General features: G+C 37.3%; 1 protein-coding gene across 3 annotated transcripts in view; it reads right to left on the bottom strand.

Annotated features, from left to right (window-relative positions):
• DENND1B (DENN domain containing 1B) overlaps positions 1–20,838 on the bottom strand; it is a 161,320-nt gene that overhangs the window by 100,424 nt on the left and 40,058 nt on the right. For all 3 annotated transcript variants that reach the window (XM_083847297.1, XM_083847296.1, XM_083847298.1), the window contains exons 3-4: positions 19,239–19,282; positions 2,891–2,940 (exon numbers count right to left, since the gene is read on the bottom strand). In XM_083847297.1, the coding sequence (XP_083703423.1) occupies positions 2,891–2,940; positions 19,239–19,282 (94 nt within the window). The remainder of the gene's footprint in view (positions 1–2,890; positions 2,941–19,238; positions 19,283–20,838) is intronic.

Raw genomic sequence — 20,838 nt, 5'->3', positions numbered from 1 at the left:
TAAGTCATGGTCAACAATTACTTCATTTATTGTGCCTTCTTTGGCTTGACTTTCAGGTTAAATTTAATCGGAGTACCTACAGATTTTAATCACCATTCACAGTATGCAATTTTGATAATTAGAACAAATAGTGTACAGCTATTTACTACATCCACATAAAAGATAAAGTCAGTATGTCTGGTGAGATGAAGTAAGCACTATGACAGAATCAAATCTGGATCTCAGTCTGTGATCATTGCATCATAGCGAATAAACAAAATAAAATACATTTTTTTTCGTTCACTTCTCAATTCATTCATTAATTAATCACAGGTGAGGTGGAGTTAAATATGTGATGATGGACTTACCACTGTGCTTTAGCAGGGCTTTAACTTTGCTATTTCCATAATTTAAAGAATAGAGCTTTACTACTTAAATGAGTTGTATTTATCTATTTCATAAAAAGAACACTCAAACTCTGCTGCATGGTAGGAGAAAGCCCAGAAGCAATCTATGGAACAAAGTCATGCTCTTTATTCCAGCTATCTTGATCAGCAGCATCAGTGGAAGTTCCACTTTTGCACTGGTAATTCCTAGCTCTTAGGAGGATCAGAAGGTGCTTTAAGCGGTTTATATATGGATAGTACACATAATACAGTTTGAGAAACTATGTTCCCTAGAGTACAACACGCTCAATCAATGAAACAGAAACTTTGTGTTACACTTCAATCAAAGATTTCTGTACAGAACTTGTCATTGAAACTGCCTGTAAAACACGTGGGGGGGCACTCGGTGTATGGTCTATCATGGTCCTCAATACAAGAAAATAAATAAACATTCACCAAACAAGTGAAAAGTACCTTTATGGCTAGAAAAAAAAGCTAAGTGTTTGTCACATCTTCAACATCCATCAAAAAGAAAACCACATGAAAAGGAGTTATAGCAATGTTTTTTCTCAATACTTGTCTCTATCAGTCCCATTTTTTTTCCAAAAAAAAAATGGAGAAAACAAAAAACACCTGAACAGCTTTCTTTAGAAAAAAAGAAAAGTGGCAATATATGTGTATACTATAAAAATGCTTGAACTGAGTAGCATAAACACCACACAGCCGTAAGTTGTCCCACAAATAGTTGCCAGTAAACATTCAGCCCGTATTCTTGAATGGGCTTCCAACATTTCTATCCTGCTCCCCACAATAACTCTGCCCCTCCTCCCTGTCCATGCTCTTTCACTCTCTCGTGACCCCACATTGCCTTTAGTTCTCTCACAAATCCCCTACAACTCAGCTCCCAGCGGCTGACTTGAAAGACAGCAGTGCTCTGCCAGAGCAGCCGGCGGGCCAGACAGAACGAGCCAGGTTTGTGTTCTGTCAGTGTAACTCAGCTTCCAAGACTCTCTCCCCATCTTCTGTCTAACTGCCAAGTTTTATGGATTTTGTAGGAATTTCATCTCTGTGAGACCACTGCTTTTCAACCAAATATGAGCCAAATATACACCAAGAGTCAAAAAGTTTTGGGGGACAGGACAAAGGGCATTAAAACCATTAACACACAAACATCTCTTAATTTTTATACTCAACCCCCACACACATTTTGGATACTTAGTTAAAATAAGTGAATATATTCCCACAGTTCTCTGATTAAGCTCATCAGTCTCATACAAGCAACTAAGTGTCTTCTGAATGGCTTAACAGAAACAGTTAACACAAGATAAGCTGTTGAAAATAATTATTTGCTACCACTGATAATGTTCTTGCCACTGGATGGCAGCAACAGAACCTCACCTTTTTCTGTTATCCTCAAATTTTATTCCCATTATTCATCTCCATTACCAATTTTAAACAGAATTCTGTATGTATCTTAAGCACATTAAAAACTTGAACCCTTTAAAGCCAACAGTGACAATTGTATTAGTTAAGGCATTAAAACAGCTTAAAAGACAGTGAGCTTAACCAGATCAAAAATTAAACAACTTAATTAAATTCAACTATAAAAGACTAAATGAACATAGTTTACTTCCAAAAACTTGTTTTTGTGACAATCTTTATTTTTCCAGTGTGCTTTCCTCCCTTCCTCTGTCCACACACCATCTTTTACTGCACTGACGGTAGCTTCTTGCAGGGCTCTCATACACAACTGATGCCAATGCTGTGATGAAACCGGCTCAGCCTACACACTACCTGGGTGTACTTTTCATTAATTATGCAAATTAAGCTTTTAACTCAATCTTTGTTGAGTTGGACAATATGAGTTTCAGAAATTGAGTATGATTCATTAAATTAATTACCATTAATCATTTTGACAAGCACAAATAAATATTTTAATTAATAAAGTTGTTTCATATGAACCATTTAAATGACTGGCATCATTACATGGAAGCCACACTATAACTGATACCAGAAAGGTAAGAGCTAATTAGTTATAAATAATGGTCTTGAATCTACTCTGAGAAAAATCAATTGCATATTCAGTTAATTCCAAGCAATTGAAGTCTTAATTTCTTTGAACTCGAACAACATGTTCTCAGTACTGGTCAGTGAGTTTCTATATACCAGTGCATATAACATTCCTTTTTTTTTTTTTTTTTAAAAGATGCTTGCTGTTTGAAGGAAACTATGTTATATCCTTGTATTAAGGCAGATGGTGTTTACAATTATAATGGACAAAACTGGGAGCCAGAATATTGCTCTACCCTGATGAACATATCCCTAAAATTCTGCATTTTGCTGTGATAATTTTCTCCTAAGGATTTAATACACACTTGAACAACAAAGAACATGTTCTTCTTATCTACAGGTGCAAGCTTATGAAGTATAATGTATTTTCCTGTTCCTTATATCTTTCCTTGCAATTATGCTAAATATCATTTTATATAAAATATCTTTCAATAAATAATAACTGTACCACATACCTTTCAATGTCAAAAGGAAAGCAGAACTTTGGAACGCTGTTCAGCACTTCCTGTAAATACAAGTAAAAGAAATAAAGTTAGGATTTTGAAAAGGCTTTTATCTCTATTTGCTAGCATCTGCCCTACAGCTTGCTTTTAAAAAATAACCCAAAATGCTCATATAAAATAATAAACTCAAGGAATATAAGATTGCATAAAATACAGCACACGTTCCTGGACTGAAATAATTGATTATTAAAAAGGAATTAAGTTTGTGCTTCGGCAGATTGCAAAGACAATGCCATAGAAGCCCCAGGAGGGAAAGGCCTGGCCTGAAGGGTATTAACACCCTTCACATCCCCGCTGGGATTCCCTTCAACAAGGCCATATGGATTTTACAAGAAGCACCACACCATATGGGTAAGCCACGTCTGCTGCTACTTGTACCACAGACTAGCCACAGGGACTTCTGACAGATCCTGGCTCAAAAATACAAATGTTGTTTCAATTAAAATGCAGGCAGAGAAAAGGGAATGAAGTTGGCAGCAGAATGAATTACAGAGAGGTATAACAACTCTATACATCCTTCATGGTCAAATGCTGAAAATGATGGAAATCTTCTGCTGGTCCAAAGGAGAAATTTATATGATTAACCCTTTGGTTTTCACAAGCAAGCCTCACTATTCATAAAAAAGGGGGTGACAGATCTACCAGAGCTACACATTTATACCATGATATAAAAGGATAATGCCGCTCTTTCTCACAGAATTTTATTTAAGAAGTTGTTTAGTGGCAAATAAAATGTGTTAATTAAAATATAAAAATGCTGTCAAGCTAGTCAATGATTTTCTCTTAAAAAAAAAAAAAGTGAATTGCCAGATCTGTTAGCAGAAAGTATTAAACAGTGATCTTACAGGAACCCAGAAAAAAACAGTTATTTCCTTGCTCCCAACTGGAAAAAAAAACCCTTTTGTGACACGTCAGCTAAGAAGGGACAATTGATGACATTGCAGTTGGTCAGCAAAGCTACAGTTCTCCTTTTGTACCAGACCAACAAAGAGACAAATATACCGGGGTACACAAGTCATCCTGCGAGGTGTGTGTCTTCAGACAAATGCACGCTGAGTGCAGATTTCTAGGGCTGCTGATGGGGGCTTCGGAACTGCATCTGAGATGTTCGCACTCTCCCGCCTGAGCACTCTGTTTACTGTGTGCTGCAGTTAACTCCCATTAGGGGAAATTATGTATTTAAATTCCTGCACACCACAATGACTATTTACTTCAAACATTTGCATGGCTCAGTCGAAAGTGTAAAACATGAAGAACCCATGCAAGTCAATCAGCAAGGGATGAATAGTTTAGGAAAGGAGAAAAAGAAAGCCTCTAAATAAACATGCACTTCAGTTGTAATATTTTAAAGGTATATGATGTGCCCCACTAGGCTGTAAGGAAGTCAATTTTTCTCGAGTTTCTAAGACACGTAAGAGAGTTCAAGAAATCCTTCAGACTTCAGCTTTCTCAGCACAGATAAAGAAGGGTATGAAAGCAAGGCATTGTGCTTTGGGAAGGAGTATTTATGAACTCAATTACAAAAAACGTGTTCTAAGGAGCAGGACACGGAGAGTGCTCCGGCACCACCCGGCTGCTGAGTGCCCACTGTGGCAGCACGAGGAGCAGCAAACAGAGCGGAACATCTGAACTTCTGCAGGCAGGAAACAAGCCTACATGATGCTGGTAGCAGTAATAATAAACTGACAGAGGAAAGCAGAACAGACTAACCAAAACTTCTGACTCAGAAATTTCCTAAACACTTCCAGTTTCTTATTCAGGCTCACAAAGACTGTTTCCCCCATTCCAAAGAAATAATATATTATACTCTGTTTAAACTCTCCCCAAATGCGCACCTGTTGTGACACTGTTGTGAAGTCATTTTCTCCTTACTACTGAGGACTTCAGTTGCTGCCTGATGACCTTAGATTTAGAATCGGGTACGGAAATGGATTCATTCAAGTTCCCCACTGTATCCTCTCAGCATAAACTATCACGCAGGAAGAACAAAACCAAAACCAAAGGTTGTAGCTCAGCATTTCGACCGAGCGACCCGAAGACGATGTGTGAGTTTTCCGGCCGCGGGACGGCGAGGTGCCCCCGCTCTGCCCGGCCCCCCCGGCAGCACACGTGCACACAACTTCTGCAGAGCAGCCTCCGCTCGCTTCCCAACTGGCAGGAGCATCCCTCGGGGGACAAGTCTTTAAACCTCCTCACTCTTTAAAATTCAACCAGCCAGCAGGTCTATAGACTGGTGTATAAACAGTACAGACAAAAAAAAAAAAAAAATCCTCTCTCAGCTTATGTCAGTGACAAAGCAGCTCAGCAGTTGACTGCTTTTCCCCTGACAGTGTAAGCAGGGTTTACACAGATCAATGGATGGAAGTCCTACCTCGCTTCCAGGGCTCCGTTTTCTCCCTTAATTACAGGTGCTATTTAGATTTCTTAAAACGGAGGAAACCAAGATGCCTCCAAGATGCTTCTAGACAAGTTTAAAATGCGAGTGATTGTTATATACACATTCACATACGCAGTCACTAATAGTGTGCAATTAAAGTCAATATTTTCAGTAACCTCTTTATTCAATAAAGTTTGAGCTCTGCTTCCTAATGGGTCACCCTTTCCACAGATCCATAGCCTGGCCAGGACTTCCACTTGAGTCAAAACACACATCCTCAGAAAAAGAATAATGCATTTATTGTCTTTTACATTAAAAGCTTCATAAAAGCATGTGTTTGTTCCTGAAAACAAAAGGTTGTACAAGTCTTCAGAAAGCAAACCATCCTTCATTCAGATGTCTCATGATTGTTTCCACTTTTGGCTCGCACCGAATTGGAGCATTCAGAAAAAAAATGGTCACTGTTTCAGAAAGAAGAGAAATTATGTACAGGAGGAAAAAGAGAAAAATGCTGGAAAAAAGCAAGTTAAAGCATATATGCTTGCTTTGAAACACTGAATAAACACATACAGTTGCATATACAATTGAGTTTAATTGCCAGGTCAAAGGATAACCATCTTGTTCCGTACACAAACTCCAGTGAAAAATAAAATCACAAAATTATTATCATATGAACTTACCAACTACAGCATGCTGCTTCCCTCATGCAAAGCTTAAACAAAACAGCATTTAAGAAAAATATTTCTTCTATATCTATAGCATAGCTGTAGAAATTTGCCCTCTCACAGGTTCATGGCCCAGTGGTTTATTTAATTCACTTGCACCAATTGCACTACACAGCTCCAGCCTGGCCTGGTCACGCTCACTGGTTCTACGCAGAGATAATATAACAGATGCTTGAAAAGTAAGAATTATTTAGTGTTCCTTGATTGTTTCTATATCCATACAGCTAATTCTTACCAGCTTTGATATATATTATGGAGTCAGCATATTTAACACATCTCCACATAGGCATGAGGCTTTTTTTCATTTCAACTTACACACCTCAACAGGTTACATTTTTCTTTTAAGGTAGACAAAGCCTGATGACTTGATGAATCCAGAGAAACTAAGTTGATCACTTGATACTAAGTAGCGTAAGTTTAACCTGATTAATTTCTAAGGTTAGAAGGATGTGGAACTGTTCCCCCTAGTATTTTTTTTCCTTATAATGTTCTGCAGTTTACATTTAAGTGAACAGGAAAGAGAACCCCAATTTTTTCAAGTGCATCCCTGTAAAAGGATTGAAAATATTCTCCAACAGGAATATTTTAAGGTGCCCGGAATGCTGAACCACTTCATAAACAGCGCTTTAGACACTGTCGTTAAGAAAGAGTCCTGTTACCTTCCAAATATTTCCGTGTTTATCTGTGCCATAAGATGATGCCCAAACAAGCAGGTAAATTCGCACCTAGGTCAGCTCTACCTAGGAACCAGCACCTCTCAGGAAATGAACAGCCTCACCCTAAGACACAGTCACACCGCATCCATTCCAGAAGCATGTCAGCACACCCAGGAAGACATGGCCTAAATGAAACAGGTAGCAAGCAAGATAATTTGCATTATTTAACTACATTGTCCTGACCAGGTTACCAAAACCATTCATATAACTAGTGGCCAAATAACTATTTATTTATCATTATCTCTTCATTCTGTTTTGAGGCTGAAATTTGCCAAGGAAATATGAACTATAAGACAAATAAATAGTCATCCACCCAGACATAAAACATTTTGCACCTTTTCTACACTACCCTTATTTCTTCAACCTTTCTGTTCCTAGTTTTTATCTCTTTTTTACTTCTCTACCTTATTTTTGTGAAGACCCTTCTACCCCCCTCACTGAAAGGAGAAATTTTCTTTTTTGCCAGTTTTATCTTTCTTCTAATCACGTTAATAAACATTTTCTTCTTTTCCATCTTGTTGACAAAAGCTACTTGCTATGCTACTTTACTATTTCATCTAATCATCCTTCAAAACTCTTATTTTCTTCCTCCTGGAACTTCCTCTCCCTACTCACCTCTCTAAATGTCTTCTGTTGAAACACAAGAATGAAGGTCTGTCTTCTGGCTCTCTCACCAGTTTCCCATACTCTCCATGTCCAGCTCCTAGTGTCCTCTTGTCTTCACTCTTAATCCAACTTACTCTCTGGGACTTCTTTTCATCATTTCGTACCATAGTTTTCAGTCACCTTACTTCAGTTTAAACGTGCAAACAAGAGATCTACTTGAGATTTAAGATTGTCATGACAGGTATTTCTGACTGAAAGCAGTCACTTAAGTGGGTATTTTTAAATGCTTTAAGTTAAGCACAGATTTAGATTGATTCTTAAATCAAAGCCAGACCGCTTAGCATCTTGCAGCATTGAGCCCTTCATCATTATGGCTCTACTAGAGTGAAATTCTAATGCTGCTCCATAAAACAGTCCATGAAAAGGCAAGCTGCTCTGTCCTCTCCACTGACTTTTCCTTTTCCTTTCTCTGAAGCTGCACACACCCACAGCAGGGACCCCTGTGAAGCTAGCAGCAGCAGTTATATTTCAAAGACTTAGCAGTTACCTCTGGTAAAAATCTCATCAGAAAATTGTAGCTACGATAAAGAAAGGCCCAAATGGTTCGAATAACCAAAAAAAATTAATCTTATATTACATTCACAGAAATCCAAAGGTCTAAAGTATGGAAGTCATTATCAGGCCTCCATAACTATTTTTAACCTTTGTGTGCCTCTCTCCGAAGTGCATCATTCTGCAACTGTCCAGTAATTCAGTAGGGTAAAAAAAAATTATCAGCTGCTTTCTGAACACTTCTTAGTCACATAAGCAAAGAATACACAAATCAAATGCAAATGGTTTAGGGTAGAGATGCAAAGTTCTTTTGAGAAATAAATGAGAGATGTACCTTAAGGCTACAGCACTTCATTGTTGCAAGAATTACATGGCTTTTTTTTGTTTTGTTTTTTGAAACCGTAACACTATAAAGCTCAGAAATCTCCAGTTTGAAGCAATTTAGTTACCTTTTTCAGATTTCTAGTCACCTAACTCAATCCCGACACATTTGACCTGTATGAGACTTCACTGTTTTTGGAGCATTCCTCACTTTAGAAGGAGAAAAGAGCACATGTATTAATTAACCCCGGGTACTTTAAAAGGCATTATCAAGCTCATTGTCCTGAAAGACTGAAGAATAAGGCTTCCTAAACAAACTGAAGTGAGTTTAAAAGTTCAGAGATTTTTACTAAGTTACAAAATCTTGGACTCTCCATTTGCCTAATTGCTCCTGAATTTCATCCTGTAACTAGTTAAAAATAAATCGTATTTCACTGTCCACTGTAGCATCCAGAGACCCCAAGTTCACTTCAAACAACGGGCTCAATTAAATATAACAGAATAGTCAAGAAAATAAGACCTTCAGCACAGGTTAAGTTACTCACTAAAGAAAACCCTCAACTCTCCCAGAACTCAGAATAAAAACACAAAAACTGACAATATTCTTCTTCTCAAAGGAAGTTCCTATTAGAATAAGCATAGATTGAAATGTTAGCATGTACCCCTCTTACTTGTGAAGCATACTGAGCAAGAGAAATAATACTTCTCCATCCAGACCTAGCAAGCATATAATATTTGTATGTCATGCATCAATAAACAGTATCCACTTACTTCCCGTATTCATGTCAGAGAGACTGTTATTCCCTAGGCAATATCAGAGAGCTAGGAGAAAGAGGAAATCCGCTCTTCCATCTCTACTCTTGAGATTCCTATGGGGGCAGTATTTAACTTTCCAGACAGCAGATCTTAAAGTTCGTTCACTGCATTTTGTATGAAAAAGACAATAGGATGACAGAAAATTTTCTGTCATCATGTGGTATGGAAAATGAAGAGTGACTTTTTATTAATATACAATTTCAATTACAGCATCTCAAACATTATCTGGAAACTCAACGGAGAAGCTGTCTTAAACCGGAAGTAATGTAGACATTACTTTTGAAATCCAAACATAAGGTACAAGATAAATCTTTGAAGACCATGTCATCAGCCATCTGTATTTCCACATGAGGACAGTAACACGTTTGACTCAATTTGTCTTAAGATTTGCCACTGCTTACACCACCAGTTAAGCTGCATTTTTGTCAGCAACACTAAGAACCTCCTGCACATCCTGTTCAGATGCTGTTTTCTCCGGTGGTGAAAAAGTAACCACCACGGAACAAATCACACAGTAAAATTAGTTATTTATTTGTTCTATAACCATTAGGTTTTTTTATTCCATCTTGGAATACTCTGACATCTCAGGATAAAAATGAACCTATTTTCTACATATCAACTCTACCTATTCAATATATCGCTTTAAAGTTTGCAGTCTCGAAAATGTCTGCAAAATAATATCAGGTGTACTTCACTCCCAGGTCAAGACTGCTATTTCCAAGATTTTCTTCTCATTCATCAAGGAAACAAAAAACAAACAAACAAACTCCAAGAGTATGCTACAATAGCAGCTACACTTCCATAAAAATAAAATATACTGAATAAATCATAAGGTTTCAAGCATGACACACTATTTGTGACACTTGATACATTTCAGATTCATTTCAATTCCATTTTTTCCAAACTTAAATATATTTTTTCCTCCATAATTTCTAGTTTTTCACTGGAGACTTCAAACTATATATGGTACTAGATGTAAAAGAAACAAACAAAAAACAACTGCATTTTTGATGGGTAGTAGTAAGGTAGAATACACAACACTCAGCAGCTAGGAAACCAGAATGAAGAGTCAGATATGGGAAAAGATGATTCTTTTGAAGCAAAAGGGAGAAAATATAAATAAGTTTACTTTATAAATTAGATAACGCTTTCTATATGTGCATGGCACCATGCTGTTTTCTAAATATAGATGATCAGTGGCTGCCAAACTTTTGGATAGACAACCAACAAACATTTTTGATAACTACCCATGTTCTTTCAAGTCTCCTCTTAGCATCTTCAGTAAAAAGTTTGGATTCTTCCATAAAACATCTGTTTTTTGCAGGCTCATAGGTTAAAAACAAAACCAAAACCATCTTGTTTGAAATACCACTTCATGCTTTTAGAGTCCTTCAGTTTTCTAACCATGTAATGTAAATCTTCACCAAGGAACATTTCATAAGGAAGCAAACATGACTACAACAGGCAAATTGGGCATGGCAGCCTGAATGTGACATATGAAATTGCTCTTTTTTTCTGAACTAAACTCAAACTATAATAAGCACTGTGCTAGTTACCTAAAAGACAAAATGAGTCTTGAGGCAGAAAGAAGGTGAGAAGCAATCTCTGTAGGCAGTAAGGTATCATTCCTTGCCTAGACTAGAAAGCTTCTACTGAAAGACTGGTCTGCCCAAGTAGATACCTACTACTGATGTGCACAGAAGGGTCCGCACCAGAGCTGCAGATGGACAATATGCAAGAACTGGCCTGCTGAGACTGGGGTGTGAAACTGTCTTACAATACCAGGTGATGTTTTTCCAGGATCAAAACCTTCCACCTTTTTTTTTTTTCTCATAAAAAATACTTGTGCTGTGATGAAATCCTGAGTTTGCAGGCAACTTGGAAACTTAGAATCTGTTAATATAAATGAAGCATTACACAAATTAATGAATAATTTGGGTGTCACACCAAGAGAAAATATCTGTAGTAGAGCGACTTACACAGATAAATGAGGTGAGACAGTCCAAAAGCTAACACTTGAGTGGGCTCCCCACCTCTAAATTTATAGCATGATGGGGGAGCACACTGGCTTGCTTGCCTGTGTCAGTAGCAGGGGAAGTAGGTGAACCACATTACAGTGTAAAGGGTAGTGAAACCAATTACGTACGTGGGCTGAATTTCTTGAGCTAAATGAATCTACAGACAAAAGAAAAGGAACTGAGAAAGGAAATCAGTTTCTAAGGAACCTGCTGCGATTATAGTTTCATAATTACAATTATTTGCAACCTTTTTTATAAAGGAAACCTATGCCTCATTTTACAGGCAGCACAGGCCAAATTCTAAGCTTTACTATAAAACAGCTCAATGAGAATCACTTATAGCAATACAATATGATTGGAAGAAAAAGCATTATTCAGTTATATCTGAATTCAAAAACTCAGATATTATTGACAGGTCTGAAACACAGAAAAGAGATAGAACAACTGCAAGACCACCAAAGAGCAACAGGGAAGAAGCAAACAAGCATAATTTTAAAACTGCACTTTATCCCTTGTAGAACGTGATACGGATAGACTTCTACCACACAGAAATAAAGGCAACAGACACACAATTATATACATTTTTCCTCAAGGAAATAGGCAACGCACGTTCGCTTCACCTATGGCTGAGCCTGTCAGGACCATTTGGGCCCCTACAAGGGTATCTCCGCTACAGATTATTTTGCACCAATGTCAGGTTGGTATTTTGGCATGTGCATGTCCATCAGCCACTTCAGCACCAAGTGATCAGATCAGCCAAGACCTGCTGTAGCAGAAGCCAGCCCCGAGCAGCTGGAGGAGAGGGAGGCAGTCCCAGCAGCAGGCCAGGAAGCACAGGCCACCATGTGCAGCAATGCCGTCAGCTGCCTCCCTTGCGTTGTCGAAACTGCCCAAGAGCAGGGAACATACTCACAAGCATAACCCGAATATTCACCACACAGAAATTAACAACGATCTCGTTCCTACTGCAGGATCTCTCTACAAATTGAAAGAGGTCTGCCCTCTTCCTGACTTTAACTAGTCTGACGTCTGAGAACTGGGCCTGCACCGGCCCAGTGTGTTTTCTCTAAGAGTGGCCATTAGTACGTACTGCAGGACAAAGGGCAGAGCTAAGCACGCACTGTAACTTCAGAGACATGACTGTTTCTCAGATGTGGATCTTCTGTTACTGACTGTACTTCTACCACTCATTGTAGTTACAGACTGACTCACAAAAAAACAGAAATTCAGCTGAGAAGAAGAAGATTTTACTGTTCTAGGTGCAATAGTTCACGAAGCCTTGGAAATGTATACAGAAGTAATGAGTACCAGAAATTATTCTATTCTGATGGATTACTGTATTTCCTGTCCTGATGACCTTCCTGGAGCTGCTTCAACTTCACTTACTCCTTGCCCAAGGTCCCAGACCACACAGTCTGGGCCCCTCCAGCTGCTGCCCTCTAACCACGCTTCCCTTGATCCTGCTGCAGGCAAAGCCCGCTGCCTCTCCAGGTCCCGATGTGTCTGACCAGCAGCTTTCTTTGGGACCAGAGTGCCCTGGAATTTCATCATACTTAGGGTACGATCTTTGACCCCAGACACTTACCTAATGTAAGAACTATGTAAATGAAAGTTATTTCATTTAACAAAATATAAACTAATTATTTGAGGTGACACTTCAAGAGTCAAGAACCAAACACTGGATTCAAGAATATTATATCCAGTACCTAAAATAAAAAAGAAACCGAGCTTGCTAGGATATTTCTTAAGGAACAGCAGTAAGCTTGAGACAAAAAAGCAACGCCGAATGTAAAACAAAGGCAACATAAGGATAGCTAAAATGGATTGGGGAAACTAAGCAAGTAGATGGGAAAGTATAAGGAGGCATAGAATACAGAATAAGGTGACGTTAGACTGGAATATTCTGAGGGCAACTGAGGTCAATCAACAACGGCATCACACATGACAATTTGGCAGTCTTTCTGGAAGATGTTCCAAATGATTGTCATCACTGTTTCAATCATCAATTAATTTTTTCTTCTTTGGTTTGGCACATCACTGAAGACTGTAAGAATAAGCCAAATCACTAACAGTTATTTTCGGTGGGCCGATACAGTATATCCGAAGGACAGTCAAATATTAATAATGTACTTATTTGAACAAACAGAGAAAACATTTTTATAAAACGCAGTCCCCCAATATCACAGCTGTATGACAAAAAAATGGCTAACATGCATACAGTCTATTAAAATGCACATAATTTGACTCAAAATGAAAACATATCTAACAAGTAATTCCATTCATCTGGCCCTTTTTCACCCAGCCTTAAGATATACAAATGCATGCCTTTTCACCAGAACACAGCAGCTGGGAATGAAAAGGAAAGCATTCAAATGATCATTTTCACATCATATTCCATCGTCTTTTCACCAGCTTCTCCCCAGTCTTTCTTTGAGTCCCATTCTGTTACAAGAGAGCTGCTTTTTAGATCAATTCATATTTCCATAATCCACACTGCTGTTTCTCCCTCTCCTCCCCAGGGTGGACTAACCCCTGCATCCAGAACTATAGCTTACAACTGTCATTAAGACCTATAACAATAACAAGATAACAAAAGAGCTGGTAGAGGTGCAGCTAGCCAGTACCATATGCTGATCAACATTTTTAACTTAAAAGCACTATAAAACAAAACTGCTGCAATCCTGAAAACAAGTATAATTGAAGTTGCCACCTGTTCTCTGAATTTCAAGGAAGTTCAAGTTTTCAGTACTGGGCTTTTACGCTTTTAAAAATAAAAGTGTCAAAGTAAAGATTTATTCTATCTGTTGGGATGAATAAAAAAGTCACCGAGAACGCATCTTGGAACATTTACCTCTTGAGAGACGTTGGAGTCTCAGCAATCCTGGGTATTCCCAGCATGTCTAGATGAGTATTTATTCCGTCGAATATTTACCAAAACAGGATAGATCATCTCTGTTCGAACAGTGCAGTTTAGCAACTCGCTTGTATTTATAACTACACCTTAAAACGTTTTTCTGCTGGTAGTCTATCAACTGCGATTTGCATATATGGAAAGCATTGCTACCGTACAGACACAGTATTTTTCAATAAGAACAAGGCACATTTCAAACATAAAAAGCCCTGAAGATTCAGGAAATCACAGAAAACTATCTTAACCTGACAGAGCTTGCTTGCAATGCACAGAGTTGCCATCATCTCAGCTCAGTTAATCATTTTCCTGAAAGTTACACAGGGATTCAAGTTCCTAAATATCCTTAAATAAACAATAGCATGTAACATTTAGACCAAAATACTTTTGAAAAGAAGCAATTGATTATATTGATTAGTATTTGGATACAGTGGCATGAGAAAGAAGGAATCAAACTTACTAATACACAAACAACAAAATCCTAAAACCCTTTTTAGGATTTACTAATAAAAAATAATAAATTGAATTTTAAAAAAAGCAAGCAGCAAGTACCTATCTAATTAACATAAACATTTGAAACATGTATTTAATGACTCATCAGAATAACAGAACAAAGCCATTAAATGCAGAAAGATGGTGAGCTGCATCCCCTAACAGCATGCCTGCAGCCTTGAAAAGAATGTAAACAGCCTCGTACCTTCTGGGTTCATGCTGTTCTCTTAGGAGAGCACAGAGGAACACAAAATCATTACAACTGGCTTCCAAATATTATTTTGACCCAGACAAGTGACTTTAGCAGGCTTCTTGATTTTTTTTTTTTAATAAAACCTATGCTATTCTTTAAATCTTTAAAACAAGTATATAATCTCGTTCACATTGACCTTATGTATATAATTGCTGCCGTCACCTGTGCAATTAAGTACTTAGCCCTCCAAGAAATTTAGCACTTGGGCTTCCATCAGCCATTCATTTAAACTAGGCTTAGCTTTCAGAAGTTAATACATACACTCAAAGTAAAGTGTGAGATCAGTGCTCTGCTGAGGGAAGGCTAACATTCTATTACTACACAAGATTTAGTCTTAAACAACTGGTATCTACAGACACGCACGTATATACATTTATATATAAATATAATTCGTGTATGAAACTGATAGATTTGCACGTATATAAACTTAAATAACTGGCTTCAGTAGTTGGTTTACCACAGATTAAAGACTGAGGTTTATTGCTCACAATTCAGCAGTGACTTTTTAACTTTGTAGCACATCATGTACTACACTGAAAATAAAACCCAGAAAATATGATATAAAATATGAGATAACAACATGAGAAATGTTAGTGTAACTTCATGGAAAAGAAGAGATGCCTCACGTGGGACGCCATATTCCTTATGGGTTACTCATCTGCAGGGTATGAGAAAAGCCTGACAAAAAGGCAGGTTTAGTCTGCATACCTAAGAAAGCAGAGAGTGGGAGAAGATAGGATAAAATCTGCAATGCAATCAACAGTCTAATGCAGACACTCAATTCTTTTTTAATCCGTAATTTTAGTCCACCAGCCCTTGTCATATCTCCTATTACTAAAGTGGGTTCTGGTTTCCTGCCATATTAGCTATTAGCATCATCTTTCTAGGTGTGATGTTTTTCACTAGCAGAGAAGCAGCAGACCAAGGAAAGAAATGGTGTGACTATAAAGACAGAAGAATAAAAATCTATTCAGTGAATCAGTTTTTCAGTACATCATATACTGATTTTAGGACTTACTGCAGGTGGAAATCAATTTTGGCCAGTAACTAGCCAGATTAAAAAGCTACTGAATTCTTACACAGCTATAATAATATTCAGAATAGCCATAATTACTACTGCTGTTAAGAAACGTCAGACTTCAAATGCTTCAAAGGTTAAGGCAACACAAAGGTTAAGATGAAGCCTAGTGTAGAGGGCAGAAAAACCCTGATACACAGACTTCCCTCAATCCTCGTCTCATCTTTCACAAGTATAAACATTAAAAAAAAAAAGCTTGAAAAATCTCACATACGGTAATAGTGAACTGATTTTGTAATTACAGTGCACTGCATACACATTCAAACTGCCCTTGTAAAGGATCAGTCCCTGCTGATGGCTACAGCCACAGCTGCACACACGTTACCTACCAGAAACGTGCACTGCCCCTGGCAGAGCCACTAGCGCCTTCTGGCACCGTCAGCACCCTCCTGCTGTCCTTTCCTCGTGCCAGAACTAGCTCCTTTCCCAGGAACACTTCAGCTTGGTGAAGTTACTGGGATCCTGAACATTCTTATTTGAAGAAGAGCTACAAACAGAGGACTGCAGGTGTCTAGACACATCTGCCATCAACAGGGCTTCTGCCATCGCCTCCATTGCCATTGCCAAGAGAACACAGCCAGCATTTACAGATGTCGGGTGAGATTAAGAAGTTACGCTGTTTTAAAAACACATTCTGTTTTTAAACAGTTATGAAGTATCTCATTTTGGAAGCAAAGGTTTTGTTTGTTTGTTTTAATTTGCTTTGCTTCTCTAAAGCACTTAAAATACTTGATTTCTAAGAACTACTAGATTTTTTCTTCCATAAATTACAGGGTTATAATTTTCGCTATATAGGGTTTCTTTTGAAAATCAGCTTGCAAGGCTGAAACTAAACTCCAATCTAACCAGTCTGAATAAACAAAAGAGGAATTTCAAGATGAATACACACATCTTATCATAAAAATTTCATTGAGCCCAAGGGGAGTTCTGAATACACTACACGACAGAGCCTGTAGGCATACATATTCAAAATATATTTTAAATATAAAATATTCCATTAAATGGCTATAACCAACTCCTCATCCCAACGTGTGCTTGTGAGGATAACTGTTCAAACTGAAGACTTGTATATGCTTAAATCCAGAACCCTCAAATTCTTCCTGCAGCAATTGATCAGAATTGCTTCAACATTGCCAAACTTGTGCTCACAGCCTTAATGCCAGTAAAACAGTAACTTGTGACTCTACGGTTCTTTCAGCTTTTAGAGTACAACAATTTATCAAGATGTGCTATACACTGGCTGCAAGAATAAGACAGGTATAGGAATAAGCAAGCATTGGAAACTTCAGGCATACTGAGAGGAAGAACGTGAGAAAGAGGAGGAATATATCAAGATAGCATAGACAAGTTTTCTTTGCATTGTGAAAGCAACAAAAAGGTGACATGATAAACTGCAGAAAAATTCAGGAAGAGAGGAAAATATTTTGCCCGCTGTTATCACATCACTGTGAAAACAGACAGCCCTTGGATTTTAGGAAAGATGATTCCTTGGGATACATCCAAAAACTAACTCACACATTTTACATTTAAAATAGAAATGACTGGAAAATAGGACAGAGGAAAATAGGAGAAAGAACATTTAAAATAATAATAATAATAATTTCCCCAACAGATTTTCATTGAAATTAACGTTGGTAGTTTTTGCGAGAGCTCACTGGAAAAAAAAAAAGTTGATCTGGTAGATATACAGATCTCCAATCCAAACCTACAGAGTTCAACATGCGTACACATACACATGTGCACAGAAGGCTTCTGCAGCCTGCGCTCAACCATTTGGCTCAAAAGTTTGCCTTAGAAGCTGCTATATATTCTGGTCAAATCCAGTGAGCCCAACAGGAAAATTTCCTTTGCAAGGAAGAGGATTAAAACATACTGTTTTCCAGGAACAGAAGCAATTTACCTGAAATACTAGATTCCCTGTACCACCGAGATAAGTGCAGGTTTTTCAGAGCCTGAAGGCAGATCACTGCCTGAGGACTCTTGTTGTTTTTTCTTTTTTTTTTTTTTAAATAGGTATGTCTATTGCATCTTTATATGATTCCCTTCCTGTCTTCAGTGGGCTTCACCTTCTAATCATATTTCTACACCAGCTGTTCTTTGAATAACCTTCGACTCACTGAATAAGCTCCCATTTTTCTTCATACATAATTTCTCTTTCTTTTTTCATTTTTTCAAGATCAAGTCTTATGAAGTCTTACGAAAAAGAACAAAACAAACCAGAAAAGAAGAATTTAAATCATAATGAAGATGATCATCTTGCAGCTTAGAAAATTATCAAAACTTGCTGGATGTTGAGCTAAAAAAGTGAGCACGCTTTCCTCATTCCATTTATCACCACCTTACAAGCTGCACATGTTTGACTGATGTTATTCCCTAACCAGACATTCTACCTTCTATGTTTGTATATTTATTCCTTTCATCATGAATCACCTTACCGCTGTCTTTATAGAATCTTGTATTATTGATTTAAAAAAAAAAAATCAGGATCTAGTGTACAAAACTATTTCTAGATCATCTACTGTGGGGATATTACCAATGTAGAATATGTTGGACTCGTTATCAGTCTAAAAAGAAGAGCAAAGACAGAGACATTTATTCTGCTAAGTGTTTTTATGTGTTTTCTTTATGGAAATAAAAATCTTTCAATTGAAGAAACTCATCTACAAATTGCTGAAACAATAATACCTAAGTTTCATTATTTTTATTATTAATAATTTAATAAAAGCAGTTTAAGAAAAAAACACTACAAAAATAACAACAGCTCTGCCATTATTATAAGCAGTGAAATAATCTGTCAGCCTTGTATGTGTAAACTTTCCTTTGAGGATTAATTATAGATTAAAAACTAGGGTTTTCACGATATCAAATTCAGTAAGTTTGAGCATTATCTCTTATGAGTGTCTGACGCTTTTTTTTGCCCCAAGAAAATACCTAGAGTATCTGTAGAATAATATTAAAGAAACATACTAAATTGCGCATTGTAAAGGACTAACGGAACAGAACGTAAAGGTTCTGACATTAAAAGGACATACAAAACCTTGCAAAGCTCTTCATCTTTTTTGTTTTGTTTTTTTTGACACAATTTATAACAACATTTGGCTTCCTGAGATGAATAGCAAAGTTTTGTTTACAAATTTTCCATGTTTTCAATTCTGAAACAAATAAAACCCCAATACTTTCAAGAGAAACAATTTATAAAATAAACTATTTAAAAAACAGGGTGATACAGTGAATCAGTATTATATATATTGCTCAGAATCTACTATTGCAAATTCCTGTCACAAATGCATTCTAATCGCCGAGCCACCAGTTGGGTGAAGACTTCCTTACTGCTATCATTAGCATCTGCCTTTCTATAGCTGAATAGGAGCGCTTTTTTTTTTTTTTTTAAATCATTATTCTAACATAAAAAAAAAAGTTCAATCTCATGTTTCCAACCTGGTCTCCAAAGTCCTCCGGGAACTTCCACAGTACCACTGGATCTGTAAATAATTGACAGACAGCATTAATCAGAGGCAAAGGAACAGAGTATTACAGTCAGAGTACATTAATATTAAAGAGAGGGTCAGCTTAGCTTCAAGCTTTGAGGCAAGTACAAAAATGTATCTAAAAAACTAAGGAAGATACTGGATTATTAAAAAGACATTTCATATTTATGAAACCATGTTTATTGTTTTATGTACGATAGGTTATAATGTACTGAACTGTTTTCATATTTAACTCTTCTTTTTGACCTAAGTACTTAATTTTTTAAGCATGTACTCAATTTTCACATTTTAATTTAATTAAGAAATAATAAAATATAAAACCTCTTTTCATTCGAGGAAAAAAAAATCACAGTATGAACTGATACAAAGGGGAAAACAAAAAAAAAATCTGTGAGGTACAGAAAAGGGTCATTGTGATTTTTAAAAGAGTACCAATATAACCAATACTCTCAAGGAAAAGATTGAAGAGATACGTTGGAATATTTTTCTGTTCAGAGCCATTTAAATTCAGCATTTTCATTATATCTTAAAGCTTTCATTAGCCTTTATATTTTGTATATTCCTTGTTATTATTATCAAATATCAATCAATATCAAACATTATCAAACCAATCTCTTGTTGTTATTTAGGCTATGCATTAATCTACAAATAATATTATTTTGAATGTACCTAATACAATGATCTGAACCACATTGTTTCAACAAAAACTGAATTATACTCTTTATCCTCCCAAAGCTTTTAATATCATACAACACAATATCTTCCCTGGGTTATCTTGTTTAATCTGCATCACAAATATTCACAAATTCACATGATTTCGATTAGTAGAATCGTTTGCTCACATGCTAAGAGTGAAATTACCTGTCTTCCTAAAAGTGAAACCCAAGTCATGTCAAAACCTGGACAAGAACATGAGTTCCCCAGTTCCCACGCATGTCCTAGCCCAAGTCAGGCAAGCACTCCAGGCACTCACTACACTGTGGACGGCAGCTCCAAGTGCCCAGGGGCAGGAAAACTGAGAAAGTCGCTCGTAAGAGCCAGGGGAAGCTGCCTGATGAGAACTGCAACCTTTTGGCTACCTTGGGAGTTGCTGGGATTCCTGTCTTCGGAAGAGACAAGGTCTGTGAAACATTCGGATTTCCATTTCTCACATCTAAAGCTAGCACTGCCTGATAAATCAGAAACTTCCTTCTTATTGCTATGCTGTACATCAGAACTGGAGACTTCTCCACTTTTGGCAAAGTACAGAGGTTTTTACCCTTCTTCATCTTCCCACAATTTGCAGCAGCAACCATATGAAGCTTTAAAGGAGGAAAAACATCCTCGATGGTATTTTCATTCCCAGTTGCTGATTTCAAATTCTCCTATCCTACATGCAGCCACTGTGCCTACGTTTGCCACTGCACAGCTCACAAGAAGTTGAAGACTGAAGCAAGCACCCCTCCTTCACCCTGGTCCAGGTGTTAAACAAATGGTCGAAAATGTTTTTTGAACATGCTGCAAAACTTAATTTGTCAATTAACTCAACCTAATTAGACTGAATTTTGATT

The sequence above is a fragment of the Anser anser genome, assembly GCF_964211835.1.
Source record: "Anser anser genome assembly, chromosome: 8".
Lineage (NCBI taxonomy): Eukaryota > Metazoa > Chordata > Aves > Anseriformes > Anatidae > Anser > Anser anser.
This window is presented reverse-complemented; position numbering and strand designations above follow the sequence as displayed.